We start from the raw sequence: 23,830 nt of genomic DNA on the forward strand, positions 1-23,830 counted from the left end.
GTATGCAGCAAGCTCTAAATAAAGTCTCTGTTCCCTGAACCCGCCAATCTTTTGTCCCCTTAGATCAATTTTGTGTCTATCGTGTCCCACCAATAGTCGAAAACTTGCTTAGACAGTTGGGGGATCAAAGGTGCTGAATATATGAGCTTGGTGTTTGTAAGCATCATTTTCTTCACAGTTGCATACTTCTGTACTAGCTTATAGTAGTATGACATTGGGTCTGATGTATTGAACCCTGAAAAGTATGCACATTTCTGTGCAAATGTGGCAGAACTACCTTTTGGTGGTGTCGGAAAATGTTCCCATTGATGGCAATTGTTAATAGTGCCTCGGAGACTAGCTTTGTGCAAAAAGTGATGACCATAGTGCTGGTAACAATAGAAACTGTCCAAGTCAGGTGTATCTTCATACAATTAATACACCGTTTTGCATCCCCAGGTCCACAAAACAGCCGCCCACCAAAGCAGCCTTCTACCCCATGGTACACCAAGACTCTGAAAGAGTTACAAACTCATTTCAGGCTCCTAGAACGTAGATGGCGACTGAACTATGACCACACTCAGATTAAATATCCCCAAAAAATTACTATATGAATTGCTGAAAATGGCAAATTCTAATAAAAAAACAACATAGCGTACTATTTCGAACAGAAGGTCCAAACATTACAACAAGACTTCACTCTATCCCTCTGTCTCTCTGCTAACAACAACATTGTCTTAGGTAAAAAAAAGACCAAATTTATAAACTTCCAAGCAGATTAGCCTAGACCAATCTTGCCAGGCAATGCTTGCTATTAAATCGGGCTCCCCCTTTGATCCCTATCCCTCCTTCGATCTTACACGCCATAATCGATATTGCAAATCCAATCATAAATGAAATAATGAACACTTCCCTGTCTAGCAAAAATTCTATAGAATGGAAGCTTGCAGCAGTCAAGCGCTACAACTTGCTGATCCCACTACCCTTACTAGCCTATTTCCCTACTACGATGCCTTAGTAAGATCACTGAAAAGCTTGTTAACACCCAACCTACAACCTATCTCGAAGAAGCAAGGATCCTACACCCCATCCAATCTGGGTTCAGATCCCAGCACTCAACAGAATCAGCTCTACTGTACACGGCTGAATCTCTCAAAGCCGCCCTTGATCAATGAAAAAATGTGGCACTGGTCTTATTAGACCTATCCACCTCATTCGCCACGGTCTCACGTCATTCTCCTAGACCGTCTCGAATCTCACCCAGCCCTGGCTTGGCTTAAAGGGTTCTTGCAGAACCGCAGACTAGTTATTACCCATGGTCAACATAAATCAGCAGAAAAACCCCTGCTTTCCGGTGTCCCTCAGGGCTCCATCATTAGCCCAATGCTCTTCCATGCCTACATGGCCCCACTGTTCAGCTTGATATCGTCATTCAACATAGAGACCATCTCCTATGCGGATGATATGCAGTTCATTCTGGTCCTAGACAAAAACACCAGGCAGTAGAAAATTTCCGCTCATGTCTTACGGCCACTTTTCAGTGGTAGGAAATCAACCACCTAAAGTGCAACTCTGAAAAGACGGAAAAACTTCCTCTACGACATGGGAACACCTTCTCCCCGGAGATATGGTAGTCATCTAACATTCCCCCGCCTGGTTAGAAATTTGGGTATCAAATTTGATGCTACATTATCCTTCAAACCGCAATCATGACAGTTGCTGGAACCTGTTTCCATATCATAAAATCACAAAAAAAAAAGGTTTTCGATCTACTTCCCTTTCCAGCACGCCAGACAGGCAGTTGCTGTGGCCCTGATCAGGTCTAGATTGGACTACCGCAATAGCCTGTATGCAGGGGCCTATAAGTCAGTTTTACATGAACTACAAATGGTCCAACACGCAGCAGCATGTCTAGTGCTCAAATGGCCCCATAGGTCATCTGCATCAGCGGCCTTAGAAGCATTACACTGGCTCCCCATTCATAAAAGAGTTCTATTTAAGATTCTAATCATCACTTTCAAAATATTTCACTCCTCAGGACCACACTACCTTCGGCCTAGATTTACGCATTATATTCCCTTCCGGAGTCTCAGATCATCTAACACAAACCTGTTAAAACCACCAGCGTTTAGATATGTCTCGAAAGGAGGCAAATCGCTCGTAGTGATAGGTTCTAAAGCATGGAACCAACTCCCCAACCAGCTCCGTCAGATCTAATCTGAAACGCTCTTCAGAAAGGCCCTAAAAACTCGGATCTATTCATCCGCCAATTTACTTTGCAGAACACTTATCTAACTCCTTGCTCCCTTGCAGCTACCCATTTTCCATTCAGGGATCCGCTTAGTGCCATGATGCTCCTCGAAGTGATAGCTGCGCTCTACAAATGTAGCAGTTTGTTCTAAATCTAAGAGCGTAGTATTTACAGTTTCACTGTCCCACTCATCAGAGAGTATACTCGGGTAATGAAATCATTCAATGACATTTTCAAATGTTCAGTAGGACCAATTGCATCATATGAAACCCTATACCAATGTATACCATCTGGTACTGAAACTGCTGAAAAGTTCACTAGGGACAGGTCTCTCTGTTATCGGTTTGATGACATATGAGGTTTTAAAACCAAGTTCACAGGTTGTACCGCAGAGCGTTGTGGGAGGTAATGTCCATTTAGTGGTGTGAAAAGGCAGTTACTAAACCAAGCCAAATTAATAGGAACAGGATACCTAATGCAAACCAAAGATGCAACCAAGGGTACACTAAGTCTTTTTCAGCCAGAGATAGAATTGTCGAAATGTATCTTTTTTGGAAATGGGTGGCATTTGCTCAGGTTCACTTGGATCTGAAGAAAAGTCATTGAAGTTGATGAAGCAGCCAGACACAGTATGATCTATCTTTGGTAGCTCGATAGTGTTTGTAGAACTGGCAGTTGTTTGATACTCCTGCATCTTGCAGAGGAGTCTTGAAACGTTATTACTCTTTCCATCTTCACCTCCTGTATAGTAGCGAGAGTAGATCTGCGGTTACTCAGGATTCCACGTGGTCTGCTGTTGAAAATCAGCTTCATAGTGTGGTTTGATCTGATCAATGGAGACAAATCTTTTTTCTTTTTTGCCGGCAAGAGGCGGAAGAAGTACTGTTTTTGTTCCTTGAAGCACCAGTACAGGTACAGGTGTTCTGTGGTAAGGCCCAAGCTCCTTTTAGTCCACAATCTTTTCTCTGACCTGTGGAAAAGTCAGCCCATATTGCATCTGATGCCCAGGCTGCTGGCGCAGGACGCCTCTTAGTTCCCATCTTGAACAATTACCAAATAAAGAGACGGGCGCTGGGAGCAGGAAAACAAGAACAGAGTTTTATTTCTCTTGAGGAGAGCCTGTCATTTCGGACACTCGCATAGTGTCTTCAGGAGGTGCTCTAACAAGTTTCTCTGAGGCTTCGTCTTTTATACACATGTTTATGATGCACAAACATTCCTTATTGCAATAAAGACGCTTTGAAGTAGGAAAAAGCATGCTTGGAATCCCAGCTTCAGGCTTATTCCCATACCAGTTGCTCAGATGTCATCCTCCCCTCCTAAATGTAACAAGAGATTGTGATCTCTCAGCCGGACATTCCTACAGGACACGAGGGCAGGAGGGGATGATCAGATCAAAGGTTGGGCAGGCGATAAGATCGGGCACTTCGGTTGGTGTATCACGGTTTTGTTATGCTGGGCAGGAAAAGGGGGGGGTGTACATCCACGGGGCTTGGTCTTAGGACTTGGGACCGGGTCGAAAGGCCAAGTGCAGCTGGGGGGGGGGGGGGGCTCGTCAGCTGAGGGGAAGGGTGTTCTTGGGAGGAAATGGGGGGGTGTGGGTCAAGCAGGAGTGTTAATTCTAGAGCAGGGTCACGCAGAGGGAGAGGGTCTTATGGCCGATGCATGAGCAGTGCGCGCGGGGAGGGGTGCCGGGGGTTTAACAAACGGGCAGAGAGGCCATGGTGCCTAAAATGGCTGTCGTGTGCGTGTGTGCATGGGTCTATGCTGGCGGGATAACACAGTCAGTGTTTCGCGATATCCGTTCTGCTTACAACAAGGGGTACAGTGAACACAAATGAACGCCGCTTATGTGCATATACATTGCCATTTTCAACAGACCAGGCCCCAACCTTCGGGACCTAGGCAGGTCTTGCCTGACCCGGTTTCACTTCCCCTGTGGCGGTGCGTTTCACTTGGACATTGCTTTGTAATGCCCGGAATTCGTTGAGTTCCTGTAAAACAGCCTACCGATCATTCAAATCAAATGGTTTTATGTCCGCCACTGTGCTGACACAATCGAGGTCAGTTACCCACATTCTTGTCCCAAACAGAATCTTGTAGGGGGTACGTCCTCCCAAGGAACTTCTTGGCATGTTCTTTAGTGCCCTCTGGACCCCTGATAGGTGATTGACCCATCTACTCCCCCTCACCTAATACCCTCCCTATTAAGGATTGCTATAGGTCCCAGTTTTTCCTCTCCACCACCGAATTTCCTTTGGAATGGTAGGGGGAGGAGTACCGCAAGGCCACACCCATACTTTCCATGGCTTCCTTGTAAGCCTTTGAGATAAATTCAGGGCCACAGTCGAAATGTAACTTCGTTCGGCTCATACCCTTTTGGAGCATTTCATCAGCGCCAGGACACCTCCGGGTAACAGTGCGCTCTATAAATGTCTAAAAAATAAATAAATAACTTGCCAATTGTGTATGTCCCAATGAAGACTCGCAAATCCTTTATAACAGTTTGAACGTCAGCCGAGCACTGAGGCCAAACCCACAGAAATCTAGAGCATGAATGTACTGCCACCAAGATGTACTTGTAAGCCCCATTTGAATTTAGGGGGGCACAGTGATCCAGAAAGATAACTGCTGCTAGAGGTCTGTCTGGAATGAGTAATGGTGTTTGTGGTAGCTGTGCTAAGGTGGAAGCTTTTATCTGTTGGTAGATGGCGCACGTTATGACATAAGCCTTTGTTTGTTTAGACAAACCTGGCCACCGGAATCGGCACTTTAGTAACTAAATTGTAGCAATGACTCCTGCATGTGCAGAGCCCAGACCCTCGTGTGCAGCTAGAATTAAACCTAATCTGCGATGCAAGTTTGGTATAACTCTATCCCCCACTCCTGGAATTTGAGCATATGGTGTGTTTTGCACATCTAATTTATTGGACTATTTTAGTGGAAAGCCCTTTGAAACGGCAGAGCCATTTTTCGAGGCATTGACAGCTATCATTATTTCTCCGTCTATCCTTGTGCTAGAGTGAGTGATTGCAGCTACGGCAGCAGTTCGCACTGTTGATTTGGCAGCTTCATCAGCCAATTAATTCCCTTCAACGTGTACGCCAACATGCTGGTGACTCAAGGTGTGAATAACTTGAGCCTGTGGCAGGCCTGCTTTCACCTTTGCAACTTGTTCCCATAGCATTTTCTGCTTACTTGTGCAACCCTTGGAATCTCTAAACCAATTCTGGCCCCAGTAATGAAGATATTCATTGTAGGACTGCACACAGTAAAACGAATCATACACTATCAGTGTGGAGAATTCCCGATCCATATACTGTAGTGCCAGTATCAGGCCTTTTAGTTCTGCCAGCTGCACAGTACAATCTCCTAGCGATTGTGTAGTCGTATTGCTGGGATGGAATTTACCATCCTGCACACGACCCTTCACTATAGCACATGATGTGCTATATTGCTGTTTACTTCCAATGGCAGGCTGAGCAGATCCATCAGTGTAAAAGATGTATTCATATTTTTCTAGAGGCAAGATTTCCTTCTGGAGAGGTTATTCTTGTTCGTACTGCAGGGACGCTTATGTTTTTAATGAAGGATCATATTTGTAATCTACTTTGGTTGCAGTGAGAGAATTAGCCCATTGTATCCATCGTGGATGCAGTGATTTCTCATTTGGAATGCTCACTTTGGTAACAGCTTCTAAAGCTGGTACCGGGGTAACAACTATTATGCATTTCTCCTGTGCAAGGGCTCTTTCTCTCACTACAGCAGTCTGTTCTGCTGTCAGTATTTTTTCTGTGGCTGCAAATCGCATTTCTGCATGTGTGTACAAATGTGATGTGTATGCAATTGGGACTGTCTCACCTTCATTGAAAGTGATGTAGGTATATCCTGATAAACCCGGGCATACCCAGATCACTAAAGGCCCGATGTAGGTAAAAGTCATTTACCGATTTTAAAATACCGATTCATACCGAATCGGTATTCTGAAATCGGTAAATGATATGTAGAGAAAAAAAATCGTAAAAATACCGATTCGGTAACAATCGGTATCGTGTTTCTACACTTACCGATTCGGTATTTACCGATTCGGGAAATACCGATTCGGGAAATACCGAATCAGTAGATACCGAATCGGTAGATACCGAATCGGTAATGGCAATACAACCGTATGGGCCAAAGGCCCATAGGAAAGCATTGTCAAAACCGATTCGCTATTTCCCGATTCGGTATTTCCCAAATCGGTATTTCCCGAATCGGAAAATACCGAATCGGTAAATACCGATTCGGCTAACACGTGATCGGCAAACAAGGAAATGAAACTAATGAAAGCAGCCAATGAGGTGGAAGCACCCTTCCCCACCCTAACAGAGAGTGGCTACCCATGCAGGTGCTACTCAGCAGAACTTTCTGGAAAGGAAGCCAGAGCCGAACAGGGAGAGTGAGCAGTAGAGAGAGTTTTGGGAGTACTGTGTACACAGTCAAAATGGCAAGCAGCTCTGAGAGCCAGAAGGCTGACAGGAAGAGAAAGGTCAAGTTCAGCAGCTTGGAGCTGAAAGTATTGGTGGAGGAGGTGGTGATGGTACACAGGCAGCTGTATGGGAGGCTGTCCCTTACAGTCCCAGAGTCAACGAAGAGGAACCTGTGGAGTGCCAACAGCGAGAGGGTGAATGCAGTTGGTGTGACCCCCAGGTCCATGGATGACCTCAAGAAGAGGTTCTATGACATCCGGAGCCTCACCAAGAGGAAACTGGCGGAGATCAGCAAGCAGGCAGGACTGACCGGTGGCGGCAGGAACCCCGCGCCCCCCTCACTGAACTGGAGGAACTGGTATCGACAACTATCGAGAGGGAGAGTGTGGTCGGAGTGGGGGACCTGGACAGCTCAGCCAGAGCCAAAGCTAAAGGTAAGAAGCATGCACAGCATGACACACCCTACCAGACACCTCCCCATTGGCCCCCATGTACAGCCAAACCCCAGTCCAGTACTGCTAGCAATATAAATGTGCAATGCATGATGTGAAATGTAGCCAGCTAATGTAGGAACATTTTACAGTGCACATGACACTGCAATGCACCTTAAGAAATAATCTGAGTAATGAACTTGACATGTGCAATGCATTTATTGTAGTGACAGGAAGACATTTCCACTCAGTTGACAAATGCTACTTTATTCCTAGGGCCACCATCAGGTAGTGGAGCAGCAGCTGCACAAGCCTCAGCACCAGCAACAGCAGACAGTGCGGTGACAGGGCCAAGCAGCATGGCTGAGTCGCAGGAGGTGGAGGACAGCAGCGAGCCTGCAATTGAGGATGACTCAGGACATTCCCTCTTGTTTCCCCACTCCCCCCATTTGTCACAATCCCCAACACTCCAGTTCTCCCCAGAGGACACACCCACACAGTACCAGCCAGCACCTGCCACAGCTTCAGCCAGGAGGATTAATGTGGCCCCATTGTCCATCATGGAGGGAGATGCGGGTCAGGCACCAGATCCCACACCTGTCACACCTGTCACACCTGTGGCACAGCAGCCCATACAGCAGACCAGCACCGAACGCCGCCGTCCACGCACTACCAGCAGTGGCAGTGCTATTCCATCACAGGAGGGCAGCGTCTTCCAAGGGCTAGAGGGGAACATGGTCCGGATACAGCGGATGCAGGCCAAATCCATCCTTGCTTGCCCCACCAATTGCGACAGCACAACCTGCAGATGGGGGAGTTGACAAAGGGGATTGTTGACTTAGTTGCAACCAACCGGGAAATAGCCACAGGTATGGGCAGAATGACAACTGCCATGACACAGCTGTGTGCAAAGTTGGACCAACATGAGCACATACGGCGCAGGGATGCCCAAGTACAGAACCGGGCAATTAAGAGGCTTGCGGCATCAACAGCCCTGCTATGCCGCCGAGGGGCAAATATGGAGGAGTGCCTCACTAATAACGCTGCTGAGATGATCAGGGGCATGGCCCGCATCACCAGTGCCATGGAGGCACTAATTATTTCTAACACTATTGTGAATCCTGCCCTGGACGTGGCAGAGGCTGGGGACAGCAGCAGCCGCAGCAGTCCTGCCAGCGCAGTGTCCGAGCCGCGCCGGAGCACCAGGCGCTCTGCAGAGGCAGCCGGACATGCAGAAGGGGGGAGGCGCATCCCAGTGGGTCTGCAAAGCGCAGCAAGAAATGAGACTGCCAGTGTGGGTGAGGCAACCCGGCCCATTTCCTGACCACATATTGTTGTTTTTTTTTCATTTGTTGCACATCAGTGCTGTGACGTTATACCGAAAATTAAAAATGGCATTTCTTCACATTCACAACGTGTCTGTGCATCTGTACTCACTCAGAAATAGTTGTCTGTTATCTCTTCACGTCTGTACCTCCCATCACTTGGTGTAGGCACTCCAGCAGGTTGTGTTAGTGGCACAGCTATGTCATCGTCAGGGTCCTCGTAGTCAGACAACTCTACCTCTGTGCCCTTCTTGACCGCAAGGTTGTGCAACATTGCACATACAGCAATCATCTTGCAGCAGGTGATGGGGGTATATTGTCTTGCACCTCCGCTCTTGTGCAGGCATCTGAACCTGCTTTTCCAGATGCCGAAGGTCCATTCTACTACATTCCTTGTGCTTTTGTGCGCACGGTTATACCTCCTTTGGCTGGGTGTTGAGGGGTTGAGGTAGGGGGTGAGAATGAATGAGCGGAGGGCATATGCACTGTCGCCTAGAAGAAAAAGGGGTAACATTACTCACATGCATACATGTACTTCACACTGCTATTTAGGTTATGGGGGTCTGACACTGTGTCTTACCTAGGAGGTATCCTTCACCGAATTCCCCTGCCGTCAGCCATGCATAAATTCCGCTATTTTGAAAGATGTAGGAGTCATGGGTACTCCCTGGAAATTTTGCTACCACGTCAGTGATTACACACTTGGCATTACAAATGACCTGCACATTTATGGTGTGCGTTGACTTCCGATTACGGTATATGTATTCCGTGTCCGCAGGGGGACAAATCGGAATGTGTGTGCCATCTATGCAGCCAATGATGTGGGGGAATCTTGCCATCTGGTAGAAGTCTGCTTTTGTCTGTACCAGTTCTGCATGGGTTGCAGGGAAGGAAATGTATTGGTCCATCCTTTGTATCATGGCGTCTAGGAACTTGTGGAAGAACCGGGACAGGCAGCTCAGGCTCACCCCTCCTACCACAGCTACTGCACTTTGATAGCTGCCAGACGCAAGCAGGTGTAGGCTGCATAGCACCTGCACGTGCACTGGGATTGCGTGTGCCCTTGGGGTGGGGTGCTGCAACAGGGGTTTGAGGTCCCTAATGAGCTCTAAGATGGTCTCTGGGTCCAGCCTGTACCTCTGTAGGATCTCTGCTTCTGTCAGCATGAACAGGGTGATCCGCTGTCTATACACCTGCTCCTGTCTCAGCCATTCCCTCTCTCCTTCCTGCTGTAGCCGTAGCCGTCTTGCTATGACATAAAAAGCTGCCATGGTGCAAGCAGAAATGCATTTTGGGTCCTTTTTTATAGGTTGCACCTGGTTACCACCTGATTCCAATCTATAGTAAATAACGATTCTTAAATACCGAATTTGACGCTAAATCGGTATTTCAGAGCTTTCCTACATCTCAATCTTCAGTTTTACACACAGAATCGGTTTTATACCGATTCGGTAATTTTACCGATTCGATAAATTTACCGAATCGGTATTTTTTTTCCAATTCTGTGTTTTTCCGATTCGGTATTCTACCGAATCGGTGAATTTTCCGATTTCATATTTTTTACCGATTCGGTTTGTTACCGAATCGGTATATTTGCCGATTCGGGGTAATTTCCGATTCGGTATTCTAACGAATCGGTAACTTTTCCGATTCGGTATATTCAACGATTCGGCCGGTTTTGGGACTGCTACATCCCGAGGGCTCGATACCGGTCGGTAACGGCCGAAAATACCGATTTTCAGCCGTTACCGACCGACCTATATCGGGCCCTAAGTTGGTAGTATTCACACAGGTGTGTAAATATGTTGATGCTATCATGTCAGCCTGAACTGAACGTAGAGAGTCTGTTTGTTGCAGTGTCCACGGAAGTAATGTGAAATCAGGTATGATTAAGTGCACTATAGACAACGTCAAACTGGAAGCGGTTGAAAGTTACAAGTATCTTGGGATACTGCTGGATAAGCGTCTTAACTTCACAGCGCATCACAATATCATGGAAAAGAAGGGCATAGTCCTATTGCATGCTTTCAGTAGCTTGGCGACTGACCTCAGAGGCCCTCTGGTCTCCCCCTGCTAACAATAATGAAAGCTAAGCTACTTTCAACAATAGCTTACGAGAGCGTATTACATCATGGCAACAGTGCACAACTCTTGGACAAAGTTCAAACGAAAATCTACAAGCATGTATTTGCGTTACCCAGCAATGCATCACCTGCACAAGTCAGACTTGAATTTGGTTTGCAACCCCAAGTGCTGCTGAAAAAGTACAAGACCATAACATTTTGGTACGACGTCTGGATGAATTAAGAAATTGCACTGTACCATGCCATGTGGGCAACAATCAGTAAAAGTCCCAATTCGCACTATGCCAAGTATCTTAAATCATCACTAGAATCAACTAACTTGGCTGCACTTTGGAAATCCAAGCTCCCAGTACTTTCCTTCAAACAGTTGGTAAAGAAGGCGTCCAATAAGCATTCGTTGCTTGATGATAAAATAACTTTCAGTCACCGGTCCCATGCCTGGATGTCAATTCAATCTTATAAAAAAACAGTACCGGCAGCCTACCTAGACCTTGCTTTCTCGCCATTTATCAAACGGAAACACCTCAATTTAAGGATGGGTAGCTTACCAACAAACGATAAGTCACCAAAATGGAAGCCCCAAGAATGTGATGGATGTGGTCTATGTGGCGCAGGAAGACAAGACTTTATCCATCTGATCTGTATTTGCCCGGCTCTGATCCAGGAACTTAGGAGTTGGTTAAAAACCAAATTCAAGGAATATGGAATACGCACCTGCCGGTCCGCGATCATACTAACCCTATGCTCAGTAGATCCGCAACTCATTTGCAGGGCAGTTAAATTCATTGACAATTTTGAGAAAAAGCAAAGAACATTGGCAAAGTCTTGAACCCGGAACACTTTTACTTCTCTAACTTGAAAGACGTTCTCATTTTATAACTTTTTAATATTTACTCAGCTGTGTACATTTTCTATGTTTTAGTATATTGTCATATTTATACTTTGTAATGGTTTTTATTAACTATACAATAAATATTATTATCACCTAATTGTCCACGGGAGGTATGGGTGCTTGTGGGGGTTGGACTCAGGGCCTCCCCTGTCCATTTAAAAAATAAACAAATACTGAGGTATGATTAAGTCATAGAAAGGTTTTACTCTTTCTGCATAATCCAGAATGTATGTACTGCCAAAATGTAGAAATCCCAAAATAGATTACAAACCCTTTAGCTTCTTTGGAGGTTGGAGCATTGCACACCTTTCTAAAAAGTTGGCTGCCAGGCGCTTGCCTTCACTTGACAGCTCATATCCTAAAAATAGGACATAGAGATGGGCAATTTTTGATTTATTGAAATTAAATTTGTAGCCCAAATTGGCGAATCCCACAATTATGTTGTTCACCCTCCACAAGTATTCAAGTAATTAATAGTCCGTCAGATAGATCTCATCTACATAGTACACTGCCTCCTCATCACATGTTTGTAATATTTCTGACACTGTTGCCGAGAATAGCCCTGGGCTGTTCTTATACCCCTGGGGCAAACAATGGAAAGTTCGAGGCATGTGGGCTGCTAAATTCATATCTTATGCATAGATCGCCGCCTAGTGTTGGGTCCGGATGATTGCACATTGTTGTCCTGGAAGAGTCTTCGAAGTATCACGAGATAGGTGGCTCCTCCCCTGGACTACAGTGCGCATGGGCATCGACTCCATCCCCAGATTGTTTTTTTCCGCCATTGGGTTCGGATGTGGTTTCGACGTCTCCGTGTCGGAACCGAAAACAACTTTGTTCTTAAGGCCAAAAGGCCTTCATTACCTGCGTCGGTATTGTTTGCGTACGGTCTCGAGCGTCGTCCGACTCTCTAAGCAGGACATCTACGGAGTCAAGTAACTCTTCGATCTAGGCCCTCTCGTCGCAGCAAGACCCGACGAACTTAACATGGAGCGGAGCCCGTTCAAGTTCTGCCCCGTCTGTGGATCCAAATATCCACATATCGATGTGCATCCGGTCTGTAATAAATGCCTATCACCGGACCACAACGAAGAAAACTGCATGGCCTGCTCTAAGTTCAGGTCCAAGAAGACGCTCAAGCATCGGCGCGCGGCGCGCCTCGAGGCCCAGCGAGCGGCGCCGGCACCCGACGACCCCGCGGAAGAAGGCGGCAGCCATCATCTCCAGATTTCACCACCGTCGACGGAGGTCCAGGCCGATCCCGAGGAACATGTCGAGGAACAGGGCCACGACCTTGAATACGTCGAGGAGGTAGGGGACGACGAAGAAGTTTATGGGGCCGCGGAAGATAGCTCAGAGGAAGAGCTATGCCCCGAAGTCTACATTATTGAGGCTCAGGTCACGGGATTGCCACTCGGCCTTACCCACGACCCTGCACCGCTATCCCCGGCCACGCCTTCTGGCCCGGCCACGGACACTCAAGCGGAGCCGCCATCTCAGATATCGAAACCGAAACCAAAACATTCGGATCCAACGGCACTTTAGATGGCCGACGTCCAGCCAAAATCGAAACCGAAACCTTCGGAATCGACCAAACATAAAATGGCCGACGTCCAACAAAAAGTATCGAAGCCTGCTCCTTCATCGGCTCCGTCGCCCTCAGGCCCACCGAAGTCGAAGCAGGCTGTAGAGTCGACAGCGTCGCAAAAGGTGCGGAAGGAACCATCCTCTAAGAAGGCCGTCCATCAAGTGTCAAGCACAGTTGTTCCGGCACGGACATCTAAGTCTGTTGACACGCCTTCGGACGCTCCTACGGCGCCGTCAAGTAAACGCGCAGTCGAATCAAAGTCGACTAAAAGCCACGACCCGAAGGCCGCAGGCACTACTGCAGCGTCGGCGCCAAAGACTCCAACGGAGCCGCGACACGTTGCAGCCGAAGATTCGTCGAGGCAAATCTCGACCACACCGAGGGAGTCACACGCCACCGACCATCGGCCGTCGGTTACCAAACCCTCTGCCTCCTTCACAAAGCAGGTGACCGACTCCCTCAAACGTATTCGGGAGAAGACTTTGTCGTCAACTGCATCGCCTCCAAAGACCTCGACCAAGCTTCTCTACACCCTGCCACCTAGGGTGGCACCAAAAGCATTTGCACCGAGATCGGTGCCGAAAATCGCTAACACGTCGGATCCTTCGACGCAAAAGGGACGCTCGGATCAACATCAAGCCTCGGAAGACCATTCTGAGCATTACATCGATGCCCAAACAGGGAAATTGACCCTCTACAAGAGGAAAATCACTTCCCAACCGCTGGAATCCTATGTTATTCCACTAAAGAAGAAGAGGCCGGACCAGGACATTCCTGCCCTTGTTGAACCTATTCTGCCACCACCAAGAAGAAGTCCATCTCCTTCACCCAACCAATCAGGAGGAGAGGATGATGGACAAGATGACCAATATAATTTCCCAGTTGACAATGACCCTGATGTTCTGCAGGACTCATATGACGACACTGGGGACCAAGGTAGACATCAGGTGGTACAAGATCCACAAGGTTTTGGGACACGTACATCTCCAACAGAGGATTCTGCAGCATTTAATGCTTTAATAGAACGGGCAGCAGCAAATCATGATGTGGACATGCATGCTGACCCGGTGGAGGAAGATTTTTTGTTCGACACTTTCTCTGTCTCTGAAAGAACAGTTAAAATCCTTCCTATGCTCAAAGGTGTCCTTAAACATGCCCGGAGATCTTTAAGGAACCTACCAGGGCAAGAGTGGTGAACCCACGTATCGAGAAAAAATACAGGCCAGCACCTGGAGATCCTGCCTATATTCGGGGACAGTTGCCTCTGGACTCGTTGGTGGTCGCCAATGCCCGCAAGAGGGCAAACTCCCAAACGACGGGTGAAGCTCCTCCCCCAGATAAGGAGTCGAAAGTGCTTGAGGCATCCGGCAAAAGGGTGGCTGCGCAAGCTGCCAATGTATGGCGTATAGCAAACACACAGGCACTATTGGCACGATACGATAGGGCGCATTACGACACCCTAGAACAGCTCCTTCAACACCTACCTGATGAGTTTAAGGAAGCAGCCGAAATGCTCATACAAGAGGGAAAGCTTATCTCAAACGCTGCAATAAAGTGTGCACTTGATGTGGCAGATACAGCGGCTAGGGGAATTAACACTAGCGTCATGTTAAGGCGACAAGCTTGGCTTCGTATATCTGGATTTAAGCCTGACATTCAAACTACAATCCTCAACCAGCCCGTCAATCCTGACAGACTGTTTGGTCCAGATGTAGACACCACCCTTGAAAAGATTAAAAAGGACAACGAGACTGCTAAGTCCATGGGGGCGCTTCAGTCACAACAATTCAGGGGAAGCACTTTTCGTCGCTCAGGAGCACGTGGTGTTACCAGAGGACACTTGGGTCAACAAACACAATTCACAAAGGGTGGTGCGCAATCCTCGTACCCCAAGCAGGGTAGAGGGGGTTACAGAGGTAACAGTGCCAAGGGCAGAGGCAGAGGGAACAACAACTCCCGTTCCTCTGCCGCCAACAAACAGTGACTCTCTGTCACTGCCCCCCGACCATACAACACCTGTCGGGGGGAGACTCCAGCAGTTCCTGCCAGTCTGGACGTCCATCACCACAGACAGGTGGGTGAGAAAACTTATCCAGTACGGTTACTGTTTGGAGTTAACATCCACTCCTCCCAACATTCCCCCAAGACACCGTCCTATGTCGGCAGAGCACTTGCACTTATTGCAGCAGGAAGTACTGGTGATGCTGCAAAAAGGCGCAATCGAGCTCGTACCAGTGGAAGAGGAAGGCACAGGGGTCTATTCCCTGTACTTCCTCATTCCAAAAAAGGACGGATCCCTCAGACCTATTCTGGATCTACGCCCCCTCAACATGTACATACTGTCAGAACACTTTCACATGCTGACACTGCAACAAATTCTTCCCCTGCTCAATCAAGGGGACTTCCTAGCAACCTTGGACCTCAAGGATGCTTATTTCCACATCCCACTCCACCCATCCCACAGAAAATACCTCAGGTTCACCATTCAAAACAGGCACTATCAGTTCAAAGTCCTACCCTTCGGGGTGACAACTGCCCCCAGAGTGTTTACAAAGTGTCTGGCGACAGTGGCAGCGCACCTCAGGAGACAGAACATACATGTCTACCCGTACCTAGACGACTGGCTTGTTCAAGCAAAGTCGGAACAACAGTGCGCCGCAGACATGTCCCACACTATTCAACTCCTTCACAGCCTGGGGTTCTCGCTAAACTACCCGAAGTCGCACCTTCAACCAAACCATGTGCGGCAGTATCTGGGCGCGACAATAAACACCCTGACTGCTATGGCTCAGCCAAACCCAGTCAGAATCAACAGCATTCAGTCGCTGATCCAAAAGTTCAGACCGCAACACTCCCTGCCAGCGAGAGTGTTCATGCAGTTGATAGGCATGATGGCCTCCTGCATCTTCATAGTCCCGCACGCGAGGTTGCACATGCGCCCGCTCCAAGAATGCTTGGCAAATCAGTGGACACAGGCTCGGGGACAGCTAACAGATCTAGTGTTGGTGACCGGTCGGGCATACAACTCTCTGCATTGGTGGAATCCACACAACCTTTGCAAGGGACGACCGTTCCAAGAGCCAGTGCCACAGATAATCCTAACAACGGACGCATCTCTCCAAGGGTGGGGAGCTCATGTGCTCCACTACACTGTGCAGGGACTGTGGTCCACCCAGCAGCAGAAGTTGCACATCAACTACCTGGAATTGATGGCAATCTTCATGGCGATAAATTCCTTCAAAGTACATTTGTGCAACAAAGTCGTGTTGATCCGGACGGACAACATGACAGCCATGTACTACATCCAAAAGCAGGGAGGTACTCACTCACCGCAGCTGTCTCATCTGGCTCAGAGCATGTGGAAGTGGGCCATTCAGAGGAACATTTTCCTCATGGCGGAACACCTCCCAAGAAAGGACAATCAGATGGCGGATCTGCTCAGCAGATACAGCCATCAAATGCACGAGTGGGAGATACATCCATCAGTACTCCACCCGTACTTCCAGCAGTGGGGTCATCCAGAGATAGACCTGTTTGCCACAAGGGAAAACGCAAAATGCCAAAGCTTTGCCGCCAGGTTCCCTCACTCGGAATCGCAAGGGAATGCGATATGGATGAACTGGTCAGGCAAATTTGCGTACGCTTTTCCCCCAGCGCCTCTCATTCCGCTGGTGGCAAGAAAGCTAAAGCAACACTCGATGACTCTCATCCTGGTTGCTCCAACATGGGCACGCCAACCATGGTACACCACATTTCTAGAACTTTCCGTGGTACCGCATCAAAGGCTGCATCTCACATCCAGGCTCTTTACGCAGAACCATGGCGACATTCAGCATCCAGATCCGCGACTCAATCTGGCGATCTGGCTCCTGAAGTCTTAGAATTTGGCTACCTCAACCTGCCTCCAGAATGCATGGACATTATCCGGGAGGCAAGAAAGCCCTCTACCCGAGCTTGCTATGCAGCAAAATGGAAGCGGTTTGTCATGTACTGTACAGACAACAATATCAACCCGCTAGATGCATCCATTCCTAACATCATCTGCTATTTGTTACATCTTTACAAATGCAATCTAGCATACGCTTCCATTCGGATACATTTATCCGCCATAGCGGCTTATCTCCAGAATAGGCAACACCTCTCTGTTTTCAGGGTGCCTGCCATTAAAGCCTTCCTAGAAGGACTGAAGCGAGTCATTCCTCCAAGAACACCACCGGCTCCAGTGTGGAACCTCAATGTGGTCCTCACTAGGCTGATGGGCCCACCTTTTGAGCCACTGCACTCCTGCGAGATTCAGTTTCTCACATGGAAAGTGGCTTTTCTCATTGCTATCACATCGCTCAGACGTGTTAGTGAGCTGCAGGCGCTCACAATCCAAGAGCCATTCATCCAGATACATTCCAACAGGGTAGTGCTCCGCACTAACCCCAAATTCCTTCCTAAGGTGGTGTCACAGTTTCATATCAACCAAACTATTGACCTGCCTGCATTCTTCCAAAACCCACAAACAGTAGCAGAAAGAATGCTTCATACATTAGACGTTAGGAGGGCGCTAATGTACTACATTGACAGAACACAACACTTTAGAAAGACACAACAACTTTTTGTTGCCTTCTCAGCACAGCACAAAGGCAACCCCATTTCCAAAGCAGGAATAGCCAGATGGATTGTTAAGTGCATTCAAATCTGTTATCAAAAGGCTAAACGTACTTTAACAATACCCCCAAGGGCGCACTCCACACGCAAATTGGGGGCCTCCATGGCTTTCCTGGGGAACATTCCCTTGGAAGACATTTGTAGAGCAGCCACATGGTCTACACCACACACATTTACCAAACATTACTGTGTAGATGTGCATTCAAAACAGCAAGCAGCTGTAGGACAGGCTGTTTTTCAAGCTTCTGCAGCTGGCACGGGCAACCGCCCTTAATGGAGGGACTGCTGTGTATTCTATGCATAAGATATGAATTTAGCAGCCCACATGCCTCGAACTGAATATGCTACTTACCAGTATGCATCTGTTCTTGGCATGTAGGGCTGCTAACATTCATATCGCCCGCCCTCCTCCCCGGTGCCCGTAGCGGCTGCAGATACTCTCTGTGCATTCATCATTAGCATGGACATCCTTTACACTATTTCACTCCATCTCTGCCACAATGGCTAAAAACAATCTGGGGATGGAGTCGATGCCCATGCGCACTGTAGTCCAGGGGAGGAGCCACCTATCTCGTGATACTTCGAAGACTCTTCCAGGACAACAATGTGCAATAATCCGGACCCAACACTAGGCGGCGATCTATGCATAAGATATGAATGTTAGCAGCCCTACATGCCAAGAACAGATGCATACTGGTAAGTAGCATATTCATTTTGCTGAGTACTGAGGGCAGAAAATGCTGTCATATATCTACTTTCTAGAGCTAACTTCTGGCAGAAGAATCCATTAGAGATATCTAATGTTGTTTTGTATTTTTTCCCCACAATGATATTCATTAATGCAGCACTATGTGCATTTTGAACTGCAAATGTTTGTGTGCATGTGTTTAAATGTCTTGAATCTGAAACTAGACGACAGGAATTATCTGGTTTCTTTACTGGAAAGAAAGGATTGTTCATTAGGGAGGTGCAAGTCTCAATCACACCTTGGTAGTCAAGTTGGTTTAAAATGTCTTTAACCTGTCTTTTTGCATCAGTTTTAATAGGGTACTGTCTTTGTGGATTTGGAGTAGATTTTAATGGGATTTCGTAGTGGGTAGACTCCACGTCCCACTCTACATGGTTGCTGTATAATGCTGGAGCTACGCTAGCGCCCACTCCTGTGCGTAAGAATGTTTTAAAGATTCTTGAATTAGGTTGGAGAAAGCAGGGGAAATGACGCTTTCACCTTTGGGCACTCCATCACAAACTCAGGCAGCCAATATTTTTCTGTTAATAGGATGTCGTATAATAAATCAAAAATGCTTCTTCATTGAGAAGACGGACTCTGGAATGCTTTAAAGATAGCAGAGCTGCAGTGTGCTTCTTCGGATTTCTGACCCTTGCAAAACTATTTCCCTTCCTGTTCCAAAGGTTTAGGGTAGCTATTCCGGGGGATGGGGGCCTGAGAGGGGGGCCCTTATATGGGCCCGCAGTAGCCTTCCATTCAGTGATGAAGTAGCCAGCCCAGTCCTTTTGGACCGCCAGACAGTGCACATGCTTGCAGAAGCAGCAATTCCTCTTCCACTGCTACAGCAACTAACAAACTGCTTTAGTTTGGCCTCATCGACTCATACCCAAGCGGTGGGACAGGATTCACCATTTCTTTCCAGGTATGCGATCCATCACATCCAACAGATGGGTCTTACAAATTGTCTAAAAGGGCTATACAGTACCTTTTTTCTTTTTTCCACCCAATATTCCTCTGAAACCAGTATGAATTTCTATCCTGATGCTCTCCAAAGGGTGCTATAGACAGAGTACTGGACCTTCAGAGATGTGAGTGTTATTTACACTACTTATTCATCCTGAAAAATGATGGGTGGCCTCAAGCCCATCCTTCACTTTTGACCCCTGAATACCTCCCTGGATCAGGACAAATTGAGAGTGCTCACTTTGGCTCAGATGCTATCTGCTCTAGTATTTTCTTACGCTGTCACTGCAGTCTCAGAGACATTACAGGAGGTTCAGCTGGACCAGGGGCATTTTCACGTTACCATCCTTCCTTCTGCCTCACCAGCACCCCTTGGGTGTTCCTGTATATGGTGGTGGTGATCACTGCCTGTCTTCGGAGGTCGGGACTTCCTGTATTTTCCATACCTCAATGACTTGCAGCTGAGGGTGTGCTTGCTGCAGTCGGTCGTGGGCTACCTCTGATGGCGGTAAAACTCCTAACATGGATGGAGTTAACTATAAAAGAGCCAAAGTTCCACCTGATTACACTGCAAAGACTTCCATTCATCTGTATTATCCTGGGCATGGTGGGGTTCAAGGCTTTTCCTCATCCACAACGTGTCCTGGATATTCAGGCTATGATCCCTACATTTCAGGTTCGATCCTAGATCATGTTGAGTGTGACGCTGAGTCCTCCTTGTTAGCTATGCCAAGTGACACATGCAAGCCCTGTGGTAGAACCTGAAATCCCAGTAGATCCAGCATCAATCCTGCTATTTCAACACCATCCAAGTCTTGGAGGATAGGTTGCAGGATCTGCAGAGGTGGCTGACCAATCAAAATTGATCATATTCCAGGTCATTCTCGCTCCCCCAAGCGGAGCTTACAAAATTGATGCCATTACAATATCTTGTTTTGAGTGTAATGAAGGAGGCAGGTAGTCAGCTGGGGGAGTCGGAGATCAGAGGCCTTTGATCTCCAGTAGAAGGCTGGCTCCACATCAATCTGCTAGAGTTTCGGACCATGTGTCTGGCCCTGAAGGCGTTCCTATCATCCCTCAGGGAAGTCTGGTGTAAATTCTCACAAGCAGCAGCACCGCCATGTGATCCTGCAATGAGCTAGCCAGAGTGGGTTCCTGTTGTCTCTGGAGGTGGCTGGACTGCTGGAACATCTTACTAGTCGCCAACCACCTGGTAGTTTCCTTGTATCCCTGAGTGGACCACCTGAGCCATCTAGCAGATCATGAGTAGCGTCTACATCCCATGATGGCCTAAGTCATGTTCTAGCAGTGGGGAGTGCCCTGACTAGATCTTTTTGCCACTGTAGAGAACACACAGTTTTTCAGTTAAAGGTTTTAAACTTTGGAATTTACGCAATAACATTGGTTAGGAGTCACATTCCAGCTGAAATGGAACAATGTACACCTCCCCACCACTACCTTCCCTGCCCCAAGTTTTGAAATAGATCATGACTGTCTGGGCCCAGATCACCTCGGTTGCCCATGATTGGGCCAGGAGAGGTATCAGGGACTCCTAAGTATGAGCATCTCCCCTCTGATTAGACTACCATTTAGGGAGTTACCTCCAACTTATCTCAGCAACCGGGCAGGGCTTTGCACCAGAACCTATGCATCTTACCCCTCCATGTGGCGAAAATTGAGGAGCAGCAATTGACTGCATTTGACTTGTGGTTTGAAGTGGTAGATTTCAGCCATGCTGCCAGATGTCCCTCGACGAAGTCCATCTGCACTGGTGCTGGAACAAGTTTGTAACATGATGTGGTGACCCTAACACTAACCTCTTACAACTTAAGTTGTTGGATGTTGGTTTGTTTGTTTAGTCTTTATTCCCACAAAGGCCTTGCATTGGGCACTGCAAAAGGTTATTTATTGGCCCTTCCAGTCTTTCTATATTTGATGAGATAACCATGTTTGTTTGAATCTTTTGTTTTGATGAGGTTTGTTAATGGTTTGATGCATCATGTTCCCTCAAACACTATTTGTAATGCCCCAATGAGACCTTAACTTGATCTTCACGTTCCTCATGTGTATGCCCTTTGATCTATTGCAAAGTTGCTCAGTGCGTCTCCTGACTTTGAAAAGTTTTTACAGTTTTATTAGTTCGTCCGTTAGTAGCCTGTAGGCTCTTTCAGCACAACCACCCTACACTACCTACATTCCAGACAAATAATACTGTGGACTCAGACGGCCTTCTTACTAAAAGTTGTGACTACTTTTTGTGTTATGCAGTCGATCTTGCTAGCTTACCCCTCAAAAAAAGGAGATGAGGTTTCATCAGTTAGACACCAAAAGGGCTTTAAGTTTTTATATTGATCATGCGAAGGACCATTAAGTGGACAATCAGCTCTTTGTGGGGTTTTCTGGAGGGAGAAAATTATAGAATGTGCAGAAAAGGACGCTGTTGTAGTGGTTAGATCCCTGAATACAAAAGCTGCTACGCCTTGGCCACAGAGCAGCACCCTGAAAGGTCTGAGACCCTATTCCACCAGGTCCAAGGATGCTACCACTGAATAAGCACAAGGGGAACCTATTCTTGGTATCTGCTAGGCTTCGGCATGTACATCAGTGCATATCTTCACGAAGCCCTACCGCCTTGATTGCCAGGTCCGGTGGGAACTACACTTCGCCCAGTCCATTTTGCAAGACTTTCTGCAGTGATCCGTTCTGCAGACCCTCCCCCCCTGGGAATGCACTGCTTTGGTATATATATATATATATATTCCAAAGTGAGGAATCTGCAGATAGAATTGTCAATCAGAAGGGCAAGTTGGTTACTTTAATTTAAAACTGTTTCTGGTGGATCCTGTATCTAACAGCAGATTCCTCACTTCCCAGCCTTGTTCTGGTCAGTTTTGGCTTTCTTGTAACATCTAAAAAGTTCCGAACTTAGTGATCAACACACTGTTACCATCAATTGTTCAAGCTCCGCCTCTGAGAGCTTTGAAAGGGAAAGAGACAAGAAAATGATGTCAGCATGCTGGGATGACACTTATATGCGCTCCGCTCCGACTCTTCCTGGGTGGTATGATGTCAGCACAGAGCACCACTTGTTGGTGCACAGAAGCGCTGCTACATAATTCTCTGTATTCTGTCTGGCTCCTGAGGATATTCTAAGGTGAGAAATCTGCATTTAGCTAGAGTATCTAATATAAAGAGCATTACCGAAGGAAAGTAAATTGTTAATCATCCTTCAGGAATGAAGTATAATGTGCATTGTTCTAAGGGGAAGTTTGCTGTTTTTGTTTTCGTTTTTTTTCAAATTATTTTTATTTTGAGAAATATAGGGCACAATCAATTTATCGCAATATATATTACAGTTGGCTAATCTGTTCCATTTATACATACATACTATTTGCAATCTTATATATACAGTACATAGAATCATTACGCAATAAGTGTCATTTATACAGCATTACCTTCAGCAGTATTGCATCCCTCTAATAAGTCATCTTCTTGAGGAATTGATGGCAGTTCGCAAAAATCTCCCGAAATTTGCTGTTTTTAAATTTAAAAAGTGAGCATTTAAATTGAAATATTTTCTCTTTGCTGCAGGAAGAAGAACGAGTGTTGTTAGTAGTCAATGAAGCAATGGCTGAATTGCATCAATTTAAAAACCTTTTAATTCTGAAGAAATCAGAAGCTGGGGATGCTCAACATCAAGTAGAGGAAGTGAGAAAGAAATTATTAACTATAAACAGGTAGTCTTTGTCATCATTATTTTCTAAATAACACATTCATGATAGACTGTGCATAGCAAGGCATCCCACCTCTCTCTTTTCGTGTGAATGGCGAAAAGTCTGATCTGCCAGGAGTGGAAAAAGGGAAATGCAGTGTAGCTGGGCAGTGAGTGGAATTAGCTACTACATTCATATCTCTGATCTTTACCTTTGGGCTTGCTAAGTGTCACAGTGTATACAATGGTATAGTCCCAATGGTAGGATGCTTCACACATTGACTAAAAGGGCTGAGGAGGTAAGAATATTGCATGATGAGCACCTTCATATATTTGCAATAAGGATATGCCAAAGCAGCATGCAGCCTATGACTCCGAAATGGATGTCCCACAAGGTAATCATGAGGTTTTATTAGAAATCGGAAGGGCCATGTTGTTTGCATGATAAAATCGGGTTATGAAGATCATTTATCTGCTTTAAAAAGGTGTTCAAGAGTAACCTGTGACTCATAGGATCACATTAGCAAATAAGCCAGCTAGTTTAACTAAAAAGAAGTATTCCTGTGTATCCATCCCAGAAAGAACACCGTTCTTAGAATGTGAGCAAAGAAATGGAAAAGGTTTGATTGAGGTTTGAAGCGGACTGCTCAGTTTTTAAACCCAACAATGCCACCAAAAATAGGACCATTATTTATGTTCCTTTGCATTGACTTAACAATGAGACAATAGGAGGAGACATGTCACAGCAGA

General features: G+C 46.7%; 1 protein-coding gene across 3 annotated transcripts in view; it reads left to right on the top strand.

The window, feature by feature from the left end:
* The window catches only part of SMC1B (structural maintenance of chromosomes 1B), a 2,760,606-nt gene that overhangs the window by 2,007,092 nt on the left and 729,684 nt on the right, over nt 1-23,830 (top strand). For all 3 annotated transcript variants that reach the window (XM_078673832.1, XM_078673834.1, XM_078673833.1), the window contains one exon: nt 22,960-23,105. In XM_078673832.1, coding sequence (XP_078529958.1) covers nt 22,960-23,105 — 146 coding nt within the window. The remainder of the gene's footprint in view (nt 1-22,959; nt 23,106-23,830) is intronic.

Source organism: Lissotriton helveticus, chromosome 1_1 (genome assembly GCF_964261635.1).
Source record: "Lissotriton helveticus chromosome 1_1, aLisHel1.1, whole genome shotgun sequence".
Classification (NCBI taxonomy): domain Eukaryota; kingdom Metazoa; phylum Chordata; class Amphibia; order Caudata; family Salamandridae; genus Lissotriton; species Lissotriton helveticus.